General features: G+C 45.0%; 1 protein-coding gene across 2 annotated transcripts; it reads right to left on the reverse strand.

Moving 5' to 3' along the window:
* Nucleotides 1-163: 163 nt before the first annotated feature.
* Nucleotides 164-18,855, reverse strand: LOC106580377 (transcriptional activator MN1). Of its 2 annotated transcripts, none has more exons than XM_014161368.2 (2): nt 14,191-18,855; nt 164-1,930 (listed from the first exon to the last, which is right to left on the reverse strand). In XM_014161368.2, the coding sequence occupies exons 1-2, from the start codon at nt 17,765-17,767 to the stop codon at nt 1,719-1,721; spliced, it is 3,789 nt and encodes a 1,262-aa protein (XP_014016843.1). In that variant the 5' UTR covers nt 17,768-18,855; the 3' UTR covers nt 164-1,718. The 2 variants fall into 2 exon arrangements, with proteins under 2 accessions (XP_014016843.1, XP_014016848.1); XM_014161373.2 differs by lacking the exon at nt 164-1,930 and adding an exon at nt 2,820-6,492 and having other exon boundaries at nt 14,191-18,854.
* Nucleotides 18,856-19,423: the final 568 nt, after the last annotated feature.

Raw genomic sequence — 19,423 nt, forward strand, 5'->3', positions numbered from 1 at the left:
TATATATATATATATATATGACATATCTTCAGAGTATAGCAATATTTCCATTATTCTATTATTATACAGTATTAAATGTTATTTTCATTCATAAATTGCGACTTTGTTATTATGACAGACAAATATAAGGGCACAACATTAATAAAAACAAGCAATCATAAAATTCACCATTAACGTCATATTTATTGTTATTTAGTTACTCAATAAAACATATACAGATATATACAATATGCAGGAAAACAGACGACTGCACTTTACATATTATTAAAAAAAGAAAACAAAAAAGAAACAGCTCGTAAGATGCCGTCACAGGCCTCCATCTATTTTTTCAGAAATTCAAATTCAACAGAAGCTTTATTTAAAGGTTACAAGATTGCCTAACACACAGCAAATGTTCTCTTATTTTACATGTGCAATACCAATATTCCTTTTTCAATTCCCTTATTAAATGGTTCCTTGACCTCCCCTACAGTTTACATTGGCTGTATTGTATAACTGTGTTGGAGCCGAAGCTAAATAGAAGAGGAAATAAGTGAAAGAGAGGAATTTGTATTCAGGAATTCCTTTTTGCAGATACCCACACCAAAAATAAACTATTTCTCTCTCCATCTCCCTCCCACTCTTCCTCCCCCTGTTTCAGGGTCCAGGCCAGTTCTATTGGACCAGGAGGATGGCCTGGTGAGGTTGTGAGGTACGGTGGCTCAAAAGGTCCAAATCTCATCAGGTTCCTGTGTCTCTGGGTGACAATGGGCTTCCAGGCCTGAGGGAGAGGTCCTGGTGAGAGGGCTGCTCTCCTCTCCCTGTACCCCTGAGAGCCATGGGAGGGAGGAAGGGCTGGTTCACACACATATCCTCCAAACTCTGGCTGACAAAGACTACCAGAGTCCCTCAACGGGTGAGTATGGGTCAGGGTGGCTCTGCTTGAGGCCATACCCAAGCCCAGGCTCAGTGATCTATACACTAGGCTGGGGGCAGGCATGGTAGATGGTACCACCTCCAACCCACAGAGAGAACCACGGCTAGGAGGTAACTGAGTACAGGTACAGGGTACCGCTGGTGAGGATGGGGTATTAATCACAGAGCTCCCAAATACTAAGAGACTACTTTCATGTCTAAAGAATGTAACAGAACAGAGACTCAACACTGCTATCCCAATACAGCCAAGGACATTTTGTCTTTCTGTTTTTTCAGTTTTAGCTTTTTCCTTTCCTCCATTGACATTTCTCCTGTTTTCTTCAAAAAACAACAAAAAACTAAAAGGATGATTTGAGGTTTTCCAGATGTGGGCACCACTGAATAGAGCCCAAGCTGTATAGTCCAGCGATGCATGAGTGAGTGTGTATGTGTTTGTGCCCAAGAGTGTGTGTGAGTGTGTGTGAGCATGAGTGTGTATGTGTTGATGTGTGTGTATGAGTGTGTATATGTCCTTCTCTCCCTGAACAGGCGAGAGCCAATGCAGATGCCTCATCATCAATACCTTTACGTCATCCTCATCATCAATACCTTTACGTCATCCTCATCATCAATACCTTTACGTCATCCTCATCATCAATACCTTTACGTCATCCTCATCATCAATACCTTTATGTCATCCTCATCATTGCTGTCATCTTCATTATCATCTGCCTCTGACTCTCTCCACCCCCCCCTCTCTCTCTCTCTCTCTCTCTCTCTCTCTTCTGATCGTCCCTCCATCTCCTGGGCTGCCCTGATTGTGTTCAGGTCAGGGCAGCCACGAAGGTCCCAAAGCGGTTGGAGATGTCGGAGTGCAGGGAGCGCCAGGAGGAGACGGGCCCCCCTCGGCCCTTACTGTCCCCCAGCTCATCTGTGCAGTGGACGGACAGGCACTGCAGGTGGCTCCCCCCATTGCCCCCTCCGGGCCCCGGGGCCCCCACCCCAACTCCAGCCTTACTCTGAGACAGCTCTGACTCTGCACAGGAGAAACAAACACAGAGAGAGGAGAGGGTTAGTGAGTGGGCCAGCACTGAGGAACATTAAGGATACATTCATTCATCCTCAACAACCAAAATAAACATCTTCAGTCAATATGTCAACACTAGAATTAATCATAAAATCCCGAAATTAGATCCTAATTCTCATCCCACACAAAATCTGTGCAGTAAAATGACCTCAACAACCCCTCTCCTTCTCCCTCTCTCACCCCCATCCTACTGGCTGGAAAACGACAATGCTCTAAACCCATCCCCCACCTTCTCCTTGCCTATGAGGACCACAGAAACGCACACACACACACACACACATTCAGTCCCGGTCACCCGTGCAAATGGGGAGCACTCCTCCCTAACCTCTGGTCATGAGGTCAGAGGGCTGTGAGGAGGCTGACCTTTAACTCTGCATGACCTAATTTACTGGTATAATGACCCTGCTGCAGTATCGACCCCACGTCACCAAGGTGTCAAACCCATATTAAATGGAACCAAGCTTCCAGAAAATCCATATATAGGTTTATCGAAGGTTGTATAAAAATCCGCCATGCGATGCTAGAGGGACATGGGGAACGCTGCCGGTTGAGATGCATAACCCATCCTCCGAGTCAAATCGCTTGCGTCGTGTAAGAAAACATTTGCGAGAGGAAGATTGACGAGGACAGAAAGTACTAGGCTAAATTATACGCAAAAGCACGGCGTCACACGTCATCTGCCATGATATAGACCCGCAGCATTCTAAGAGAGTAGGAGGGGCAGGAAGGAGAGAATGGCGAGGAGTTAGAGGTAGAGATGACGGGAGAGAGAGGTTGTCAGACAGTAAGCCCCATTGGTGACTGCAGCATTGCATCATGCGTTTGGGGTCTGCCTCCAAGCATGCTCTGAGCATTCTAAATAAAGAGTGTGTGAACATGGTAGATACCTGCTGTAAAAATCAATCAGGCTATTCCCATCTGTCCTTAGCACTCAAAACACTGTTCTGCTGTGTTCCTCAGCCCCAGGTTGTTACTACTGCTTTGAGTGGGAGCGTAGCCGCAGAGACAGACAAGCTCTAAATAGCTCAGACATGCTGAGGTACAGGCGTCAGAGACGGGAGACTATGATACACACTCTGCTCTAGGCACAGGGCCTGTACATCACACCATCACTACTCTGATCTGCCCACCTCACTACTCAACAAAGTGACAGAACAGTGAGAGAGAAGAAGAGAAAAAATACTCTGACCTCAAAACAGTCTCTGTGTCACACTTTCCTTTTATCTCTTCTCTCTCTTCCCAAATGCTTTTTTGTTTTTCTTACTCTCTCTGTATATATTTCTCCCTTCCTTTACTTCCCTGGAGCAACTATGACACGGTGTTAACAACATGCAGCCAGAGAAACAAGGCCAGGTCAGGACAGAGAGTGAAGGAGGCAGGGTGGACAGGCTAGGGCCGGGAAGGCAGGGAGGTAGTGAGGCAGCACTGCCCCCCAGCCTGTCTGGGCCGCGACCACTGGAATGGAAAAGCGGAGGGATTTGGTAAAAGGTCACGCAGCCAAGCTCCCGCCGCTCCCGCATCTCTCTCCCTCCTCCACCGCACAAATCACCCAAGGACTCTGGAGACTAAGCGGAGCGACGGTGGGGGAGAGAGGAAGGCAGAGGGGGATTAGTGGTGATGGTGGCAAGGGCCAGCTTTTGCCAGAGGGCCCTGCCATACACCTCTGCATGGCTGACACCCACACTCAGTGAGCCTGGACCACAACCCCCTCTCCAAGTGCTTCCTCCTACCCCCCACTCCCATCCCCAGCACTGTGCCCTCCAGCACCCGCCGACAGCCCATGGTAGCTGGGCACAGCAGGGTCCACACCGGCCTGAATAGGCAGCCAAGCGTTCCCCTGGCTCTCTGCTGACACACAGCAATCTGACAACACAGCCACAAAACACACCGCCAACCACCGCCACTGCTGCCATATCCACACCAGCCCTCAGCTGCCGCTCCACACACACACACACACACACACACACACACACACACACACACACACACACACACACACACACACACACACACACACACACACACACACACACACACACACACACACACACACACACACACACACACACACACACACACACAGTCTGCATGGTCCCAAAACAGACAGACATGGCCCCCAGCCTCATACATGCAAGGACAAGGGCTGTAAACACACAGTCAAAAGCATCCACTCCCACTGTCCCAGAGCCATGCTCAGATGTGAGCTCATGTGACCACGTTACTTTATTTATCAAAATAAAAACATTAGCATTACCAATGATATTGGTTCCCCAAAAAATACTTTCACATAAACAATCATTTACAATGTAGTGATTGCCACCAGTTTCCTAGTTTAAAAAAATGTTTTTATAATCAAACACTGTACCTCTCAAATTGTATTATTACAAGCAGAAAAACATTTTATTTGAAAAAATACTAAGCTCTCCAATTAAGGAGTAAACCAGTCAATCGTAGTGTATCTGTGGATATTTCTAGGTAATACCCTGGGAGCCCAGAGAGATGGAATTTTGGTGGAAAATCTACACGCTACACTTAAATGTTAAGCATTATCCACGGCACCATATTTGTTCAAAAGTGGAAACGACAGTGTGAAATTCTACATCACACAGGCCTAAATCCCAAATCACCGTGACATTTTACAAGCTGTGGAATCTTTTTTCAATAAAACCTTGTTAAGGCTGTTCAATGATTCACATTATTTTGCCATGCAGCGTACTGTTCATATCCACAGTAATATCTCAGTGATAGGCTATTAATCTCAGACAACGAGTGCTTAGCATCACACAGGGCGAATACCCAATAAAGAAGAAAACAATAATATCACAACCAACTAAGCTGAACCACAAATACAGTTAAATATCCCTAACCATATTACAAGTCAAAAAAGATAACCATGGCAATTCAAACGCTCCGTTTTTTAATCCACCTCTATTCGGTCTCCTCTTTCTAAAAGTGTGTGATTTACAGTGTGACTCCTCCACGTAGGCTTATAGAGCCGTCACACAGACACACAGACACAGCTCGTGACGATATACACAGATGAACAACACTTTCCACTAGCGTGCTGTGAAGAGAACACACACACACACAGCACAGCACAGCACACTGCTCTGTTTCGGTTTCTCTGTCTGGCTGACAGCAATATGTCGGAAGCTGACGGCCTGAATCTAGTGCACGTCATGCCATCAGTTCTCTAAGTCTGTAAACAACACTGGGAAGGAATCCTTATTGAAGGAAAATAAATGTCATATTCTCACAATCTAACTAGAATTGTCAACCTAAACATTTTATTAAACGATTCATGTAAACTGATGAAGTGTTATGATAGCTAAATGCACATTGTGTACCAAGTCCTTGTGCAGGTGTGTGCATTAGAAACATATGTATATATGTATATACATATGCTAAATAAGACATATATATATATATATGTGTGTGTGTGTGTCTTGGTGTTCGCTGGTCTCTCTTTCGGAGCCAGAGAATTTCACAGAGCCGTCACATTGATTTCCGAGGTCCATTCTATCCCAAGCTATACTTCTATGACGACACTTCACCTTTAACCCTGTGCTCCCCGGGGCTCGACCTTACCCTCACCAAACACAAACCAGCCCAATCAGCCTTCGCCGCTCTCTGATAAAAGCACCTAGAGGCCTCTGCTCCTATGACAGTGAGTGAATTCAGGTCAGATTCCTTTAGCATAACAACCATAGAATTAGAAATTATAATACACATTTCATTTAATAGGATCTCTACGATAAAAAACTAACACTAAGGACATTAGAGAAGATTGTAAGTTGGGGAGCACAATGCACACGTCACAATGCACAGATAAAAAGTCTGTTTTTTCAACAATCAAAGGAGTGATGGTAAAGAACACAGAAAAATGACGTAACATTTCTGTTATCATAGAGCATACTTTAAAGGTTAGTCATTTAGGTCTTTAACACTTTTCCTGAAGGCTCATGGTACCTAAGAGCAGGAGCTGTGATCCGGCGCCTCTCTACTGCACTAAGCAGACCAACCAGCAGAGCAATAAGGCTTCACATTAAATCACAATCACCAAAATATATATATACAAAATCATTAAGTTATCTGCTTTCAACTAGCTTGGTGAGGGGCTACAGGAATCCCTGTGTGAGGAATACGGGAACTACTGGAGGTATGACCCAGGTATCTGATGGTGGCCTGGGGGGTTGGTAGTTGGGGTGGGGGAGTATGGCATGGGAGGCCTTCTCCGACCCCCACTCAACCCGACTGCCACAGGTTGACCTTTCCCCTCAGAGAAGGGTGGATATGGAGGGGGCACATTTCTCAAGCGAGGGCACAGGGGTTATTTTGGTTTGAATTTCCTCTCTGTTCCCTGGCCTGCAACAAGAAGGAAAAAAACTTGCCCAGGCAGGCAGGCCTTGGCCCGGTCGCTCCTCCTCACCCCTTCTCTAGTAAACTCTCTCCCTTCAGCCATCCCCTCGTACACACACCTCCCCCTCAGGCTGCAAGACGCGCTTAGGAAACTAGACACAAAAGGGAACACGGGAAGTGATTTAGTACCTCCTGCATAAATCAAAACCATGTCCAGGACCTGTCATCCATGTCATCCAAGTAGGTGACATATTGATCTATGTCTCGCTCTCTATTTTGTTTCAGCCCGTCACTACACACTCTGTTTATGTATTTTTGGCCCATTTGGAAACCCCAACCACTCATGAAAACAGTGGAAATGTAGGGATTAGGAGCATCTGCTGGGGAGACGCTAGGAGAGGAGGGGGATCGGAATGGGTTTAGGGGGCTGACTTGCTCAGCCACAACCCTTAACATACAATCCCTATTTCAGCTAGTCCTCAATATGGGAAGTTAGGTGGTCAATTCAAGGAATCTTACACTTTCATGTTTTTGTGATAGAAATTGTTTACCACTTGAAATCAAATGACTGAATATAACTGACTGAAATAATAATTATCCTGTTATTAATTAATAAATTGACCCTTGATTGAAGAAAATAAAGATTTACTTGGAAATGTACATATAATGTCTTGAAAATAATTAGCACTGGTTGAAATTATTATTATTAATATTGCATTATAATATTATTACAATTATTATTTTTTTATGTCAAATATAATCAATCCTTTTCCATTTCCAAGATAACAACACAATGTTGAAAAAACACAATGTTAAAACTGTAAAGAAGATATAATTATTGAGTTAAAGGTGATATTGCTGTGTGGTATAATGACAGTATTAAGCTTTAGTGATGACAGTTCCACTGTTGAAAAGACTCAAATGTGCTATTTAAAAAATCCGAACGATTGTTTCTAACATCCGAGTATCTAAACTGCCCTGACAAAAAGAAATAAGGAAAATCCAGAGGATGGAACTGTGGAGAAAATGTAAGACTTATTTTCTCTCTTTTTCTCTTTACAGTGAGGCAAATGACAGCCATTACCATCTTGCTCGACCTCGCAAGTCGAAACCTAAGATGTTCCCAGAAAAAAAGAGAAACTTCTTTCCATCTCTCTCACTTTCGCTAGTACTCGATCAGTCTCTCCTCTTCTCTCCCAAGAGAAACAGCTCTGGTGTCATAACTCATTTGTCAATTTTTCAATACGAATTAAAGAAATCTGATGACTACCTGTATGCCAAATAACATAACTGTTCCTGGCGTTATGACAACACACACACACACACACACACACACACACACACACACACACACACACACACACACACTGCTTAGTAGCTTTAGCATGGTACACCTCTGCTGAACAGAGGGAGTGTTAAGGATTATAGTCTATATAATTGATAAAGACAACTTGCATTTCTCACAAACTATGTTAAAATCCTTTCTACAGGGATTGTTTGTAGCTACATATAAAAATATATATCATTTTCTACAGGAATAGTAGATGCCTTGTTTTTTCCAGTCCCTCTGGGCACTGGCTTATTAAGACCCTGGACATTAGGAAACGTGTCACATACATCCAGCCAATCGGAGCCTCCGGTGCCCACCCCCCCACCCTGCATCTCCCAGATAAACTCAGCCTTCCATTCCAAGGGGAATATTCACACCCACACACACAGACAAGTTTGATTTTATTTCAGCGCTCTTCCCCAGGGAAAACAAAACTGCTATTTTGAAGAGTCAGAAATCCAGCTAGCAAAAGGCATGGAACCTTTGTTCATCCTTTTCTCTCTACATCAGTCACAAAGACGTTTTTTAACACGCCTCCTTTGACTGTCACTGGTGGTAAATGTATTGCAAAGGCCCCAGCATTCAGTGGATACACACATACACAGTACCATCTAGAAGAAACAAAATATTCAAACTAGATTTTACACTATCAAAACTACAAGCAGAAACCATGTAATGTCCTGTTATGAGCTGCAATATCTATAAGACAGGAGACTACACACTTCTCCACAGCTTACCTATGCTACTACTGCACTCAGCTAGGCCGGTGTTATACGTGCTAGCAGTTAATCAGTAGTACTGATAATTACAAATGTATTAAATGTAAATGTATTGGGGTATACTGTGGATGTACTACATACTAGCGGGGGTTGTACTTCAAGCAGGCCAAACTGACGTAAAGCAGGCAAAACTGACGTAAAGCTAAAATAAGTTGTGATGAACCCTGACATAACTTGTCAGATCATTTTATCATACAGTGATGAATTCTCAGAGCTGGAACTGAGAGAGGTGTGACTACCAGCAACTATTTCCATTTCACTACAAGTCAGAGAGTTTATTCCAGCATACAAGACACCTGAGCAAAGGTCTGAAACCACAAGCCTGTGACCAAGTCTGCATAAATCAAACATGATGTCTACAGCTGATAAACCCACACTATCGAGTTTCCATGTCTTCATCACACACACATACACCTCTGGTCCCTCCAGCTGCTAGACCCATTTGCATGCGTCTCATATTTGTCTTGGCCCCGGAAACTGTCGATGGGGGGTAAGGAAGAACACACACACACTTACATGGTGAAAGCAGTCCTAATGCCCACTGATTCATGCTGATAGTGTAGGAATTGTGTGATATTCCTTCAACCCTAGGGATCAATTCACAAAGGGAGACAGAAATTACTTTGTGAAGAGACATAAGAAAATAAACGCATAAAAATGTGGAAAGGTCCAACTTAAAATGTCTCATTGTCTGCACTTTTGCGCCGTTTGCGGCTATAGCTATAATATGTTCCTCACAAAAGACAGACACACACACCTCACTTTCCTTCTGTATCCTCACTAGCCTCTCTGTATCTGTCAATAACCAAGTTAACTCACAGAAGGTGCCAGAGGATGAATTGGCACTTTTGAGAAGAATATTACCAGGGCTAATTGCTATGATTATGATAATGATTATTATAACTGCAGTACGGGAGAGTGCAGAGAACACTATGCTGCCTGGGTGTGTGTTGTTCAGGAAGTCAATACGCAACGCCTTGCAAGGAGGGATCTGGAACATGGACCGCCCCAAGCTGTTTTCTCTTCATTCAACCAAATGTCAATCACATCTATTTTCTGCTTTAAGAAAGGAAAAAAGGGAAATAAAAATTACTCATGTGATTTATGAGTTGTCGCTGGAATGAAATGTCAATATAAGTATGATTTTAATAAACTAAGAGAGGTGGGAAGGGGTGGGGTGGTCTTATAGGAACATTCTCCTTTCTTCCTAGGTCTCTTTAGGTGGCATGTCAATATGCCTGTTGCACTGGATTAAATTGCCTCCTAATCAGGGTGTCTGAGCATGAAAAGTCCCCTCTCTACCCACTGTTCTCCTACACATGCCAACAGCAAGCCAGCGCATGCTCTAACTAACAGTCACTCCACCACCACTAGAACAGTCACTCTGTTGCATGAGACAGCGTATTAATCCAGAGGACAGATCCTAGCACAGTATGTACAAAGTGATAACACACACCGTAAATAACTTTCACTGTGTGGTCAAAACGGAAGCAAAAAAAAAAAAAAAGAAAACCAACTGAATCATTTCCTAGGGCGACAAGTTGCTTGTTATCAAGAGTGTGCACGTCTTTCAGAACAAACCGTCAGGTCCTGGCTATAATATAAGGAGCAGAGAGAGAGAGACGAAGAAGACGAGATAGAGAAAAGGAGATGAAAAACGAGGGGGAAATGCATTCTCATCATTTTGTTGAAAACGCAACCAAGTTCCTTCATTCACATATACAACCACTGGCATATGGAGGCCATACAGTATATGGGCCTCATGCCTACCATAGACATTACTATGTCTTAGTGAATAGCTTTGGCTGAATGGTTGCTTATCACACAGACAGAATAAGCTATGGACGGGTCCAATGGGGGAAGTTACTGACAAACATATCAGTCTCTAAACAACCACAGTGGGAACTCATACAGGGAGAGCTGAGACACACAGGGTAAACAGACATCAACACAGAAAATACAACACAACACACCCCCAAACAGGCAAGCTGGACTTTCTCATTATCTATGCTCAATCTCATATTTTTCTTTAACAGTATTGTTTAATGCAACAATATATCAAATTCCATATACCTATGAGGCACTTCTGGCACCACGTTCTGGCCTGAAAACTTCACCCACTACCTCCATTAACAATATATATGAGAATACAGTCTGTTCTGTGATCCCAACTCCTGCACTGGCTGAGACCTCACCTATAGTCACAGAGCCCCAAACACCACAGCTTCTTTCCTCCCCATGCCACTACCACCCGTACCCCTGCTATAGACACAGGGAGGCCTATTGCCAAATGTCACTGCAACCATCCCCCTCCCCAAATAAACAGAGGCCCATAACCCACCTGTCTCAATTGGGCAGTTAAACTCAACTTCCCGTAAAAACACTGAATGCAGTCTATAAAGCGCCCAAGTAACACAATCACTCAGGACTCCCACTATTAAAGCTGTTCCCAGGATGTCAGGACCTACGCAGCCCCCCCCCCCCCCCCTCCTCTCCAGCTTCAGGACACTGTGATGGGGGATAGGACAGGGGCATGAAGACAGATACCAAGAGAGCGGGTTGCCACAATATTAAACTAAATTGGTTTTAGTGGTGCACAACACCTACACGGGTGTCATAGGATTAACTTCAATACAAAAAAAACATATGATCAGACCATGTGTGTGTTTATCAAAATGTGCTGTGTATTCAATCGAAATGTGTGATCTTAAAACGTTTTTATTGATTAGCCACATCATGCAGGAATACAGAAAGGAACCATAATGAAATTGTGTGGGAAAAAAAGTGTTATTTTTCAAATTGTAGACAACTATCATTAGCATTATAACATTATTATTATTATTACTACTACTATTATATAGGATAACTATAAGTTATCTTGTGAACTGTACTGAGAACATTGATAACTAACAAGACGATTCGGGAAAAAAATGTTTCTTTGTTAAACTGTCACTGTAACTCTTAGGCTCAGGCAATGACCGTTAGTGTTCACCTGTTAACCAACCAGCTGGTGGACTTACAACAAGACATCAATAACAAACATAAATAGATTCCACAACTTCAAAAATACTGACATATTTCTACATTCAGCAATATTTTTCTTTCACTTCTACGGAGCTCAAGCTCAAATTTCTATGACAGGGTCGTCAAACTCATTCCAGAAAGGGTCGAGTGTCTGCGGGTTTTTGTTTTTTTCCCCTTTCAATTAAGACCTAGACAACCAGGTGAGGGGAATTCCTTATTAATTAGTGACCTTAATTTGTCAATCATGTACAAGTATGGAGCGAAAACCCGCAAACACTCGGCCCTATACGGAATAAGTTTGACACGTGTGTTCTATGAAATCTTCCAAAATAACTTTCAGAATCCTGGTCTTTAGCATTTTCCAAGAGAATATAACTGTTCATCGATTGTGCTTATAGGGGTAATATTTTCTAGCCTACTGAATATGTGCAACTAAAACCATAAGGCCCTATGTATCTTTATCTGAAACGTAGCGTTTCGTTGAATGCATAGGATTTTGAGCGTCTCTTGAAAAACATCCAATTCAATCTCAAAATCCAGCAACACACCTCAACCCTTTTTCATCTTTGCCGTCTGTAGCACTCAAATGAGAAACTGTCAAGATCCGTGATTTGTGCTAACTAGCTATCGATCGAGCCGAGCAGCATGGGTTTTGTGCTTGCAAGGAGCTGAATTGAGGAAGGAAAAAATGTGCGGAGATAGGAGAGACGGGAGAGAAATACTTTAACAAAATCGAAGTGGCTGTTGCTGTGCATTTTCTGAAGAATAAGTGCGCCTTGCTAAGACATGTGGATCTTGAAAAAATGAACTATGGACAAGGCGAGAATGTGTCTGGTTGACTGCTCTGCCTCCTAAACAATGCGCTATGACTCCAGATTCCGTGCCCTGCGCCCCCCTCTCCTCTCAGCTCCCGCAGTTAGCCAGAACAAAGGGATAGTGAATACGCGCTGGGGGCTACCTATTCACAAGAGAAAAGGAGTTTTGGTGTCTCGTCTCTGGCGGTAGCGATTTAATAACGTCTCACTGCGACCTACCGCCTTTTGCAGCACTGACTGAGCACTGACTGACTACCATTTCATTCTTGCTATAGATTTTCAAATATCTATAGAAAAAAAGAGTGGCCTCAGAAAATAATATCGAGACACAAAAGACATTACAATTGCACAGAAAAATATTGCGACATAAAATAGGACATAAATCAGCAATATTGAATTCATAATTTAAATATTTATTTGAAGTAGGTTTTGATTGATGGAGGAGCAGTCAATAAAAAGTAACTTCAGCACTGGATTAAACTGAAGGAAAAAAAACGTGTTTTTTTATTATCCAAGTCCCTGTTGTAGCTATAGCACAGTCCTAATATAAACAATAATAGGAAATAATAATAGGTCATAATAATAATTATTATTATTATTTTAAATGCATGTTATTTCATTTCCAAACCAGATGCCTTATGTATGACCGGTAATCCAAAGACAGGAGAACATTATTTGTGTTGTTAATGTCAAACGTTGATTGACAGGATTTCAAACCGCTTACGCAAAATGTTTAAAGTGCCAGCCAGCGTCTCTAATCACACTATACCAATTTCAACAAGCACTTAAAATTAAAGGCTACAACAGTTTCGTAACATTGGCTACTAGAATAGCAGAATTTACATTTGTTCGTGAAAAAAGAAGCATTTGTATCTCATGACCAACCAATTTTTTTCCTGAACCGTGTAGGCGAAAAAATGGTTGGCAATAGTCTACAATAAAACCAAAAGTTTTAAACAAATTAGAAAATGTGAATGACGCATCCATTATTATTATATTATTATTTTCTATTAGTATCATATTATCATGTTCAATGCAAATCTGTTCGAGGACACATCCTATTTAGGAGGGAAAAAAAGTTTGAAATAAAAAGCTTAAGATAGGCTACTCTTGTTTATAGTAATATCACTCTTCTTCATATATCCTGACAATGCTGCCCTTTCCAATAGTAGGCTAATCTAAAATCAATCCACTTTCTCCAATCCCGTTTATTATCCCATAGTAATAACAAAAACAAACAGATACGTATGGAGGGGAAACCCCGCTGTGAAAACGCATCTCAGAAACCTATTAATCTTCTCAGTATAGTTGTTCACCCTGAAAACCTAGATAAAGAACCACAGGAAATGTTTACTTTTCTCGCGCTGTTCCTTTGAAGTCCCTCAACAATAGAATAATCCATAACACGCACCAAATGATAATTTAATGTTTATTTAGAACCACAATAAATCAGTTTTAAAATCTTTTCCTGATTAGTGCTATTTCATTTCGAATAGTTAATTAGCCTGTGGTCCAATAGCCTATCCCCTGTGTAGGCCTATAGGCACACAGAAAAACATAATAAATTATTTATGTATTTTTCTAGCCTACATATAAAACTCGATAAACCTGATCTACCTGTTTCCATAGAACAGCTATGTTTCAAATAACTGCAGACATAGGCTACACGCACAAAGGAAGTCCTGACTTATTTTAGTCTAGCATTCATCATTTTCTGCTCATCGGGAATGCAAAACAACATTGGGCTTATGTGCTGATATGTTGAGTGACAGCCTTAGAAGGATGTGTGTGTGTGTGTGTGTGTGTGTGTTTGTGTGTGTGTGTGTAAATACAGCAATAAGACAGTACTAATCATATAGTAAAACAAAGTGGGAAATATAACCATAGAGCATATTCAATTACCTTCTTTGCTGTTATTCTGGCTCTTGTTTTTTTCCCAGGGTGCCATGGCCTTGTCATCCTCTGGCCCATCCATCAGGGCCTTGTCATTGGGCACGTACCAGGTGGCGTGCTGCTCTGCCATCAGAGTGTCAAGGTCAATAGTGCCCATTGAGCCCTTCCCAGCATCCGGGCTGCAGCTCGCCAGCTCATTGTCTCCGTTCTGTGAGAGACAGTCACCACTCTTCTTGCCATTCTTCATGCCCAGGGGCTGGTCCTCTGAGATGCTGAACTGCTGGCGCTGCAGCTGGATCTGGGCCTGCAGTATCTCCAGAGGGTGGATGTCATCCTGGCCAGAGGTGCTGGATGGAGTGCGTACCTGCTCCATCCCCGGTGTGCCCGGGTGACCGACTCCATTGCCACCTGTCCCCACACCAGTACTCAGTCCATAGCTGTCGGGTGTCGAGGTAGTGTGATTGGTGATGTCCTGCATGCCTAGGGGCTTCTGCCCATTCATCAGGCCCTGTTCCCCCCTTTGCAGCTTGGGTGAGCCGGTGATGTGCGGGCTGCGGTTGGGCTTGGAGGCAGGAGCACCTCCTGCATCTGAGCTAGAGGACACCTCATCCTCGTTGCCGTAGTGGGCGCTGACATCATCAGGAAAATCTATGCGCGGTGAGTTACTGTTAGACTTGGTGACACTCTGAATGCCACTGTCCAGAGAAGACATCAGGTCTGCCTGGTCCCCCAGCATAAGGTCACCTCCCTTTCCCCAGGAGGGGGATGGGAGGGGTTTCTCATGGGGCGTACCCCCACCCCTCTCCCCAACGCCAGCTGAAGGGGGTTGCTGGCCTGGACTTACAACAGGGTTTCCGCTGTCAGAGGAAAAAAAGATCCCAGGGCTCACATGTCCGCTGTCCCTTTTTCTCCTCCCTCTCCCTCTCCCATTCCCTGTTGCTGCTTTCCCCTCACTGCATGGGGTAGCGTCCATGTTGTAATTTGGGGAGAGGGCACTGGCTTCCCCCTGCAGCGTCTGGTTTTGACCTGCAGGCTTAATGTTGCTATTCCCGTTGCCAGGCATCTGGCTGTTCTGGGAAGTGCCACTCTGAAAATATTCAGGACCAGCACTGCCGGTCCCGTTAACTGTGCTGCTATTAATGTCCTGCTCCGTCTGACTCAGTTTTCGCTTGCCCTCATTTTGGTTCTTCTTGTTGAATGTTACGTTTAGGTTGGGGGCCCCTAGGCTAGCTATCATGTTCTGGCAGGCCGTGGAAAGGGCCGCCAGGCAGCTCTGTCCAAAAACATTGTCTTTAGTGCTGGTTTTACTAAAGTTCCCCAGGGAGAGTGCCCCAAGTTTACTGACAGAGGATCGCTGGCCTGGGGGGAACTCAGACTGTGGAGGGTAGCTCCCTGGTGAGGTGTTCACCCCCTGGGGATTGCTATGTGATGCCCCCTGACGGTTAACCCCTCCATAAGGAAACGTTGATTGAGATCCCATGGGAGGCCCGGCAGGGAAGTCAGTCGGCCGCCTCTCTGATGGTGCGTTGGGGTGTCCTACCCCGGCTCCGGGGGACTGCATCTGGGAGAGATTTCCCATGTTGTTGCCAAACTGGGGGTGCATACCAGGAGAGTGGAGAGCCTGTACGTGTCCATCTCCAGGTATCCTCATTGGCTCCTGCATGCCCATCCCATTCATGCCCGGCCTGAACATCATACCGACTCCGTTCTGCTGAAGCCCCATGTCGTGGGCTACAGCCTCTCCACCCGTTACCCCCATACGCCGCGACATGATCTCCCCTGGTGGGTGAGAACCAGGGAACCAGTTCTCCTGAGTTATATGAGGGTTCTGACCCTCAAAGTTGGACATCCTGCCCCCATTCTCCCTGTCAAAGTTGGGCTGAGGCATGCTCCCCACTGGGCCTCCATGAACCATGGGGCCCGGAGGTACGTCGCCATGGTGACCCAGCTGCTGCAGGCTGGGCTGCCTCATCCTCTGCTGCTGGTTCCGAGAGGCCATCTGCTTGATCATCATGGCCGCATTCTGCCGCTGCTGCATAGACTGCTGCTCAGGCCCAGCGTGCTGGAGTGGACCCGGGGGGAAACCATCTGTCACAGGTGGGGTGAACTCCCCAGGTAGGCCAGGGTAGGCCGAGGGAGAGAGGTGGTTCTCCATTCCCTGCACATTGTGCATGCCACTACCCCACGTGCCACAATTCTCCCCTCCGTGTGCGTTAGGGAACTCAAATCTGGGCCTTTTAGCCATGTTCATATAAGGAGAGTCAAAATGTTGCAGCCTCTGATTCGGAGGCTGTTGGGCGGGAGGAGGGGGAGCCGGCTGTTGCATATTAAACATGGGGTCCCCATAGGGGTGCAGGCCCCTATTTTCCAGTCTGTGAATAGGATATTCAAACTGGTTGTGTTGGACAGGCATCATGACGCCACCGTCCAGCATGTTGGGGTTAATGGAGCCCGGCTCAGGCTGGGGGGGCCGTGGGAGGCCAGGGGGGCATGAGTTCTGTCGCGCTATCAAACCAGCCTGCTGCTGCTGCTGCATGAGAGGGTGTCTAGCACTGACCCCCAGCTCCATCCCCACGGGAATCTTACGGCCATTCCCAAAGCGCTCAAAAAACACTCCGTGCTGTGGGGGAGGCTGAGGCTGCTGGGGCTGTGGGGGTGGCTGCTGGTGCCCTTTGGAGATGCCCTGCATACCCGGTGTCCGAGCCATGGCAGGGTTTCCAGGGAAACTGCCACCGGCCACCGGCCTTCCTGTCCCAAAGTGGGGAAGCTGAGACTCTGATTCTGAGGGGGAAAATACAGGTACTTCAAAATGTCCAGTTGGGGGTTCACTGGGGAAATTATACTCTAATCCCTCCACAGCACCCTGATTGGGCATCCGTCGAGGCTCCAGACCATGGGTCTCTGAGGAGGAAGAGGAGGGCAGACCATGGAAGGATGCTGCCCGGTTAGGTGACTGGTCCAGGGGTAGACAGGGGGCAGGGACAGCATGGTTGCCGTTAGGGGGGCCGTTGTGCTGGAACTCAGACATGTTACCAGATCTCTGCTGCTGCTGCTGGGAGAAGCCGTCCCCTGCTTGGCTCTCAGCGATGGGGTCAAACCCCTCTCCAAAGCCCTGCTGAGGCCCCATGCCACTGTTGTTGTAGCCCATCAATCTGCCACCATGCAGACAGGATGATGCTGGGTCTGGCCCTCCAAAGTTCCCATTGAAATGAGGGTGGTGTTGGTGAGGGTGAGACTGGTGGCCGTGGGGATGGCCTTGATGAGGTTGCTGGTTGTTGAAAAATCCATGCATGGGTCCTTGCTGCTGCTGTTGCTGCTGGATTCCGCTGCCTGCATGCATGTCCGAGTGGCCCCGCGGGTGAAAGCCGCCGTACTGCTCCCCATTCATGTTCATATTGAGCCCGAGCATTGGAGGCTCGTTCAAAGGGCCCATGCCCGGCTCCACGGCTCCAGGCTGGCCTCCAGTATGAAAGCCGGGGCTTTTGTAATGGGAGCTCATGTTCAGTCTTGGCTGGTTTATGTTTCTCTCTGACTGGCCAGGGTTTATGCTATTAATCTGAGAACCAAACTGCTCCAGCCCAAACATACTTCCCGATATCAATCGTGCATGACAGCCAGCTCTCCTGGCATAGGCAGTCTAGCTTTAGTCTGTTTTCCGTGAATCTCCACACAAAAAAGAGGACAAAAACGAAAATAGAAGAGAATGCCTCAATAGGCCAGATATTTTGATATCTTAAAAGTTCTGATTTAAAACGTAGCCAATGGATCTTAAATCGGTTCACTCACCCAATAAGTTCTCATAGTTTTTTCCAATATCCAACTGTCCCTAAAGTGTTGTGGCGAAAATAAACCGGAGAGGACAACGAAGCAAGCAAATACAGTCTGTCCTTGCTCGTTTCCGTCTATTTCTATAGGCGTTTGGTTTATTCCTTTAATTTACAAACGATACAAAATATTTTTCGCTTGCAATGTGACTTTGATATAATATCATATTCCAAAGTTTTCTAAGCAAATTTCTTCTTTACAAACTTGACAAAAAACCCTTCTTTGATTTATGATGATAGAGATCACAAGGCTTATGAAAATTGAAATAAACACATAACTATCTTCTTCGTCCACTTCATTATTCCAGTTCGTTGTCAAATGTCCCAGGACGCACAGTTTGGAGTGTCCTTTCAAGATCCCATTCTATAGAAATCCACCGGCAACCTGCACAATTCTAATTGGTCGTTGTTTTGCAATCAAAAGAAAACATTTCCCACAGTTCTGTGCGAAATGTCTTATTACTGAACTATAAGCAATTCTACAAGTCCGGAGGGAAAATCCAGCCCAGTCATGATGGCTATCTGGAGAGTCGCTTTTGCACCACCGTGTCCCGGAGCCTCCAGCACTCACTACCCGCACTCCACCATCACAGAGCGGCTTGACAGCATAGTCCAACCGGTCCTGGTCATGTGCCCTCCAAGCGCCCAGAAGGCGCGGAACCTCTATCGGCTGTTTCCCTCACTCTCTCACTCTGTAGGCTATAACGCACTCCTTCTGCTCCCGATTCTGATGTTGTCTATTCCAGCTTGGAGCGATTCAGAGATAGATCACACTCTTGTCTGGCGCTTGGCGCTGTGTGAGATCAACGCATTCAGGGAGCCAGCAACAAGTTTTGCATTTCTGCAACCAATTCCATCCATGAGGTCCTCGCCAATCGGAGGCTGCGGAGCGCCAATGCCGAGGGAGGGACCATCTTTTAAGGTGGTCCAAGATGTGGATGAGAAACAGAACGAGAGAGTAACGTCGTGTATCTTAAAAGAGCGCCGTTCTCAAATAAAGTGTATTCTAGCCCATGTCAGGTGTGTTACTTGCTGCAGTGTATTTTAAATGTATGATCTATATAGCCTATGCAAAAACTTTCCTTTTTAAAATTTGAGATCAATCTCATTGTGTGTTTTTAGATCGCATACATTTGTGAATGAATACACTCCTATATGTTAGTATAAATTAAGCTTATGTTATTTCCTTAATTGTTGATAGAAATGGAGATGTAGGAAATTCATTAAAACTCAGTCAAAGGGAAATGGTCTCACAATAGCTTTTCTTAAACAAATGCTGGAGCACAATCACTGGCCCGGAGTTTGTATTGTCAACGCAAAACAGATTAACATTTCCATTCAGATTAACTGGACTATTACCATAAATCTGTTTACTTTATAAATGAATCATTCAAATCGCCATTTATCTTATGTTTATT

This window comes from Salmo salar, chromosome ssa20 (assembly GCF_905237065.1).
Source record: "Salmo salar chromosome ssa20, Ssal_v3.1, whole genome shotgun sequence".
Taxonomy (NCBI): Eukaryota; Metazoa; Chordata; class Actinopteri; order Salmoniformes; family Salmonidae; genus Salmo; species Salmo salar.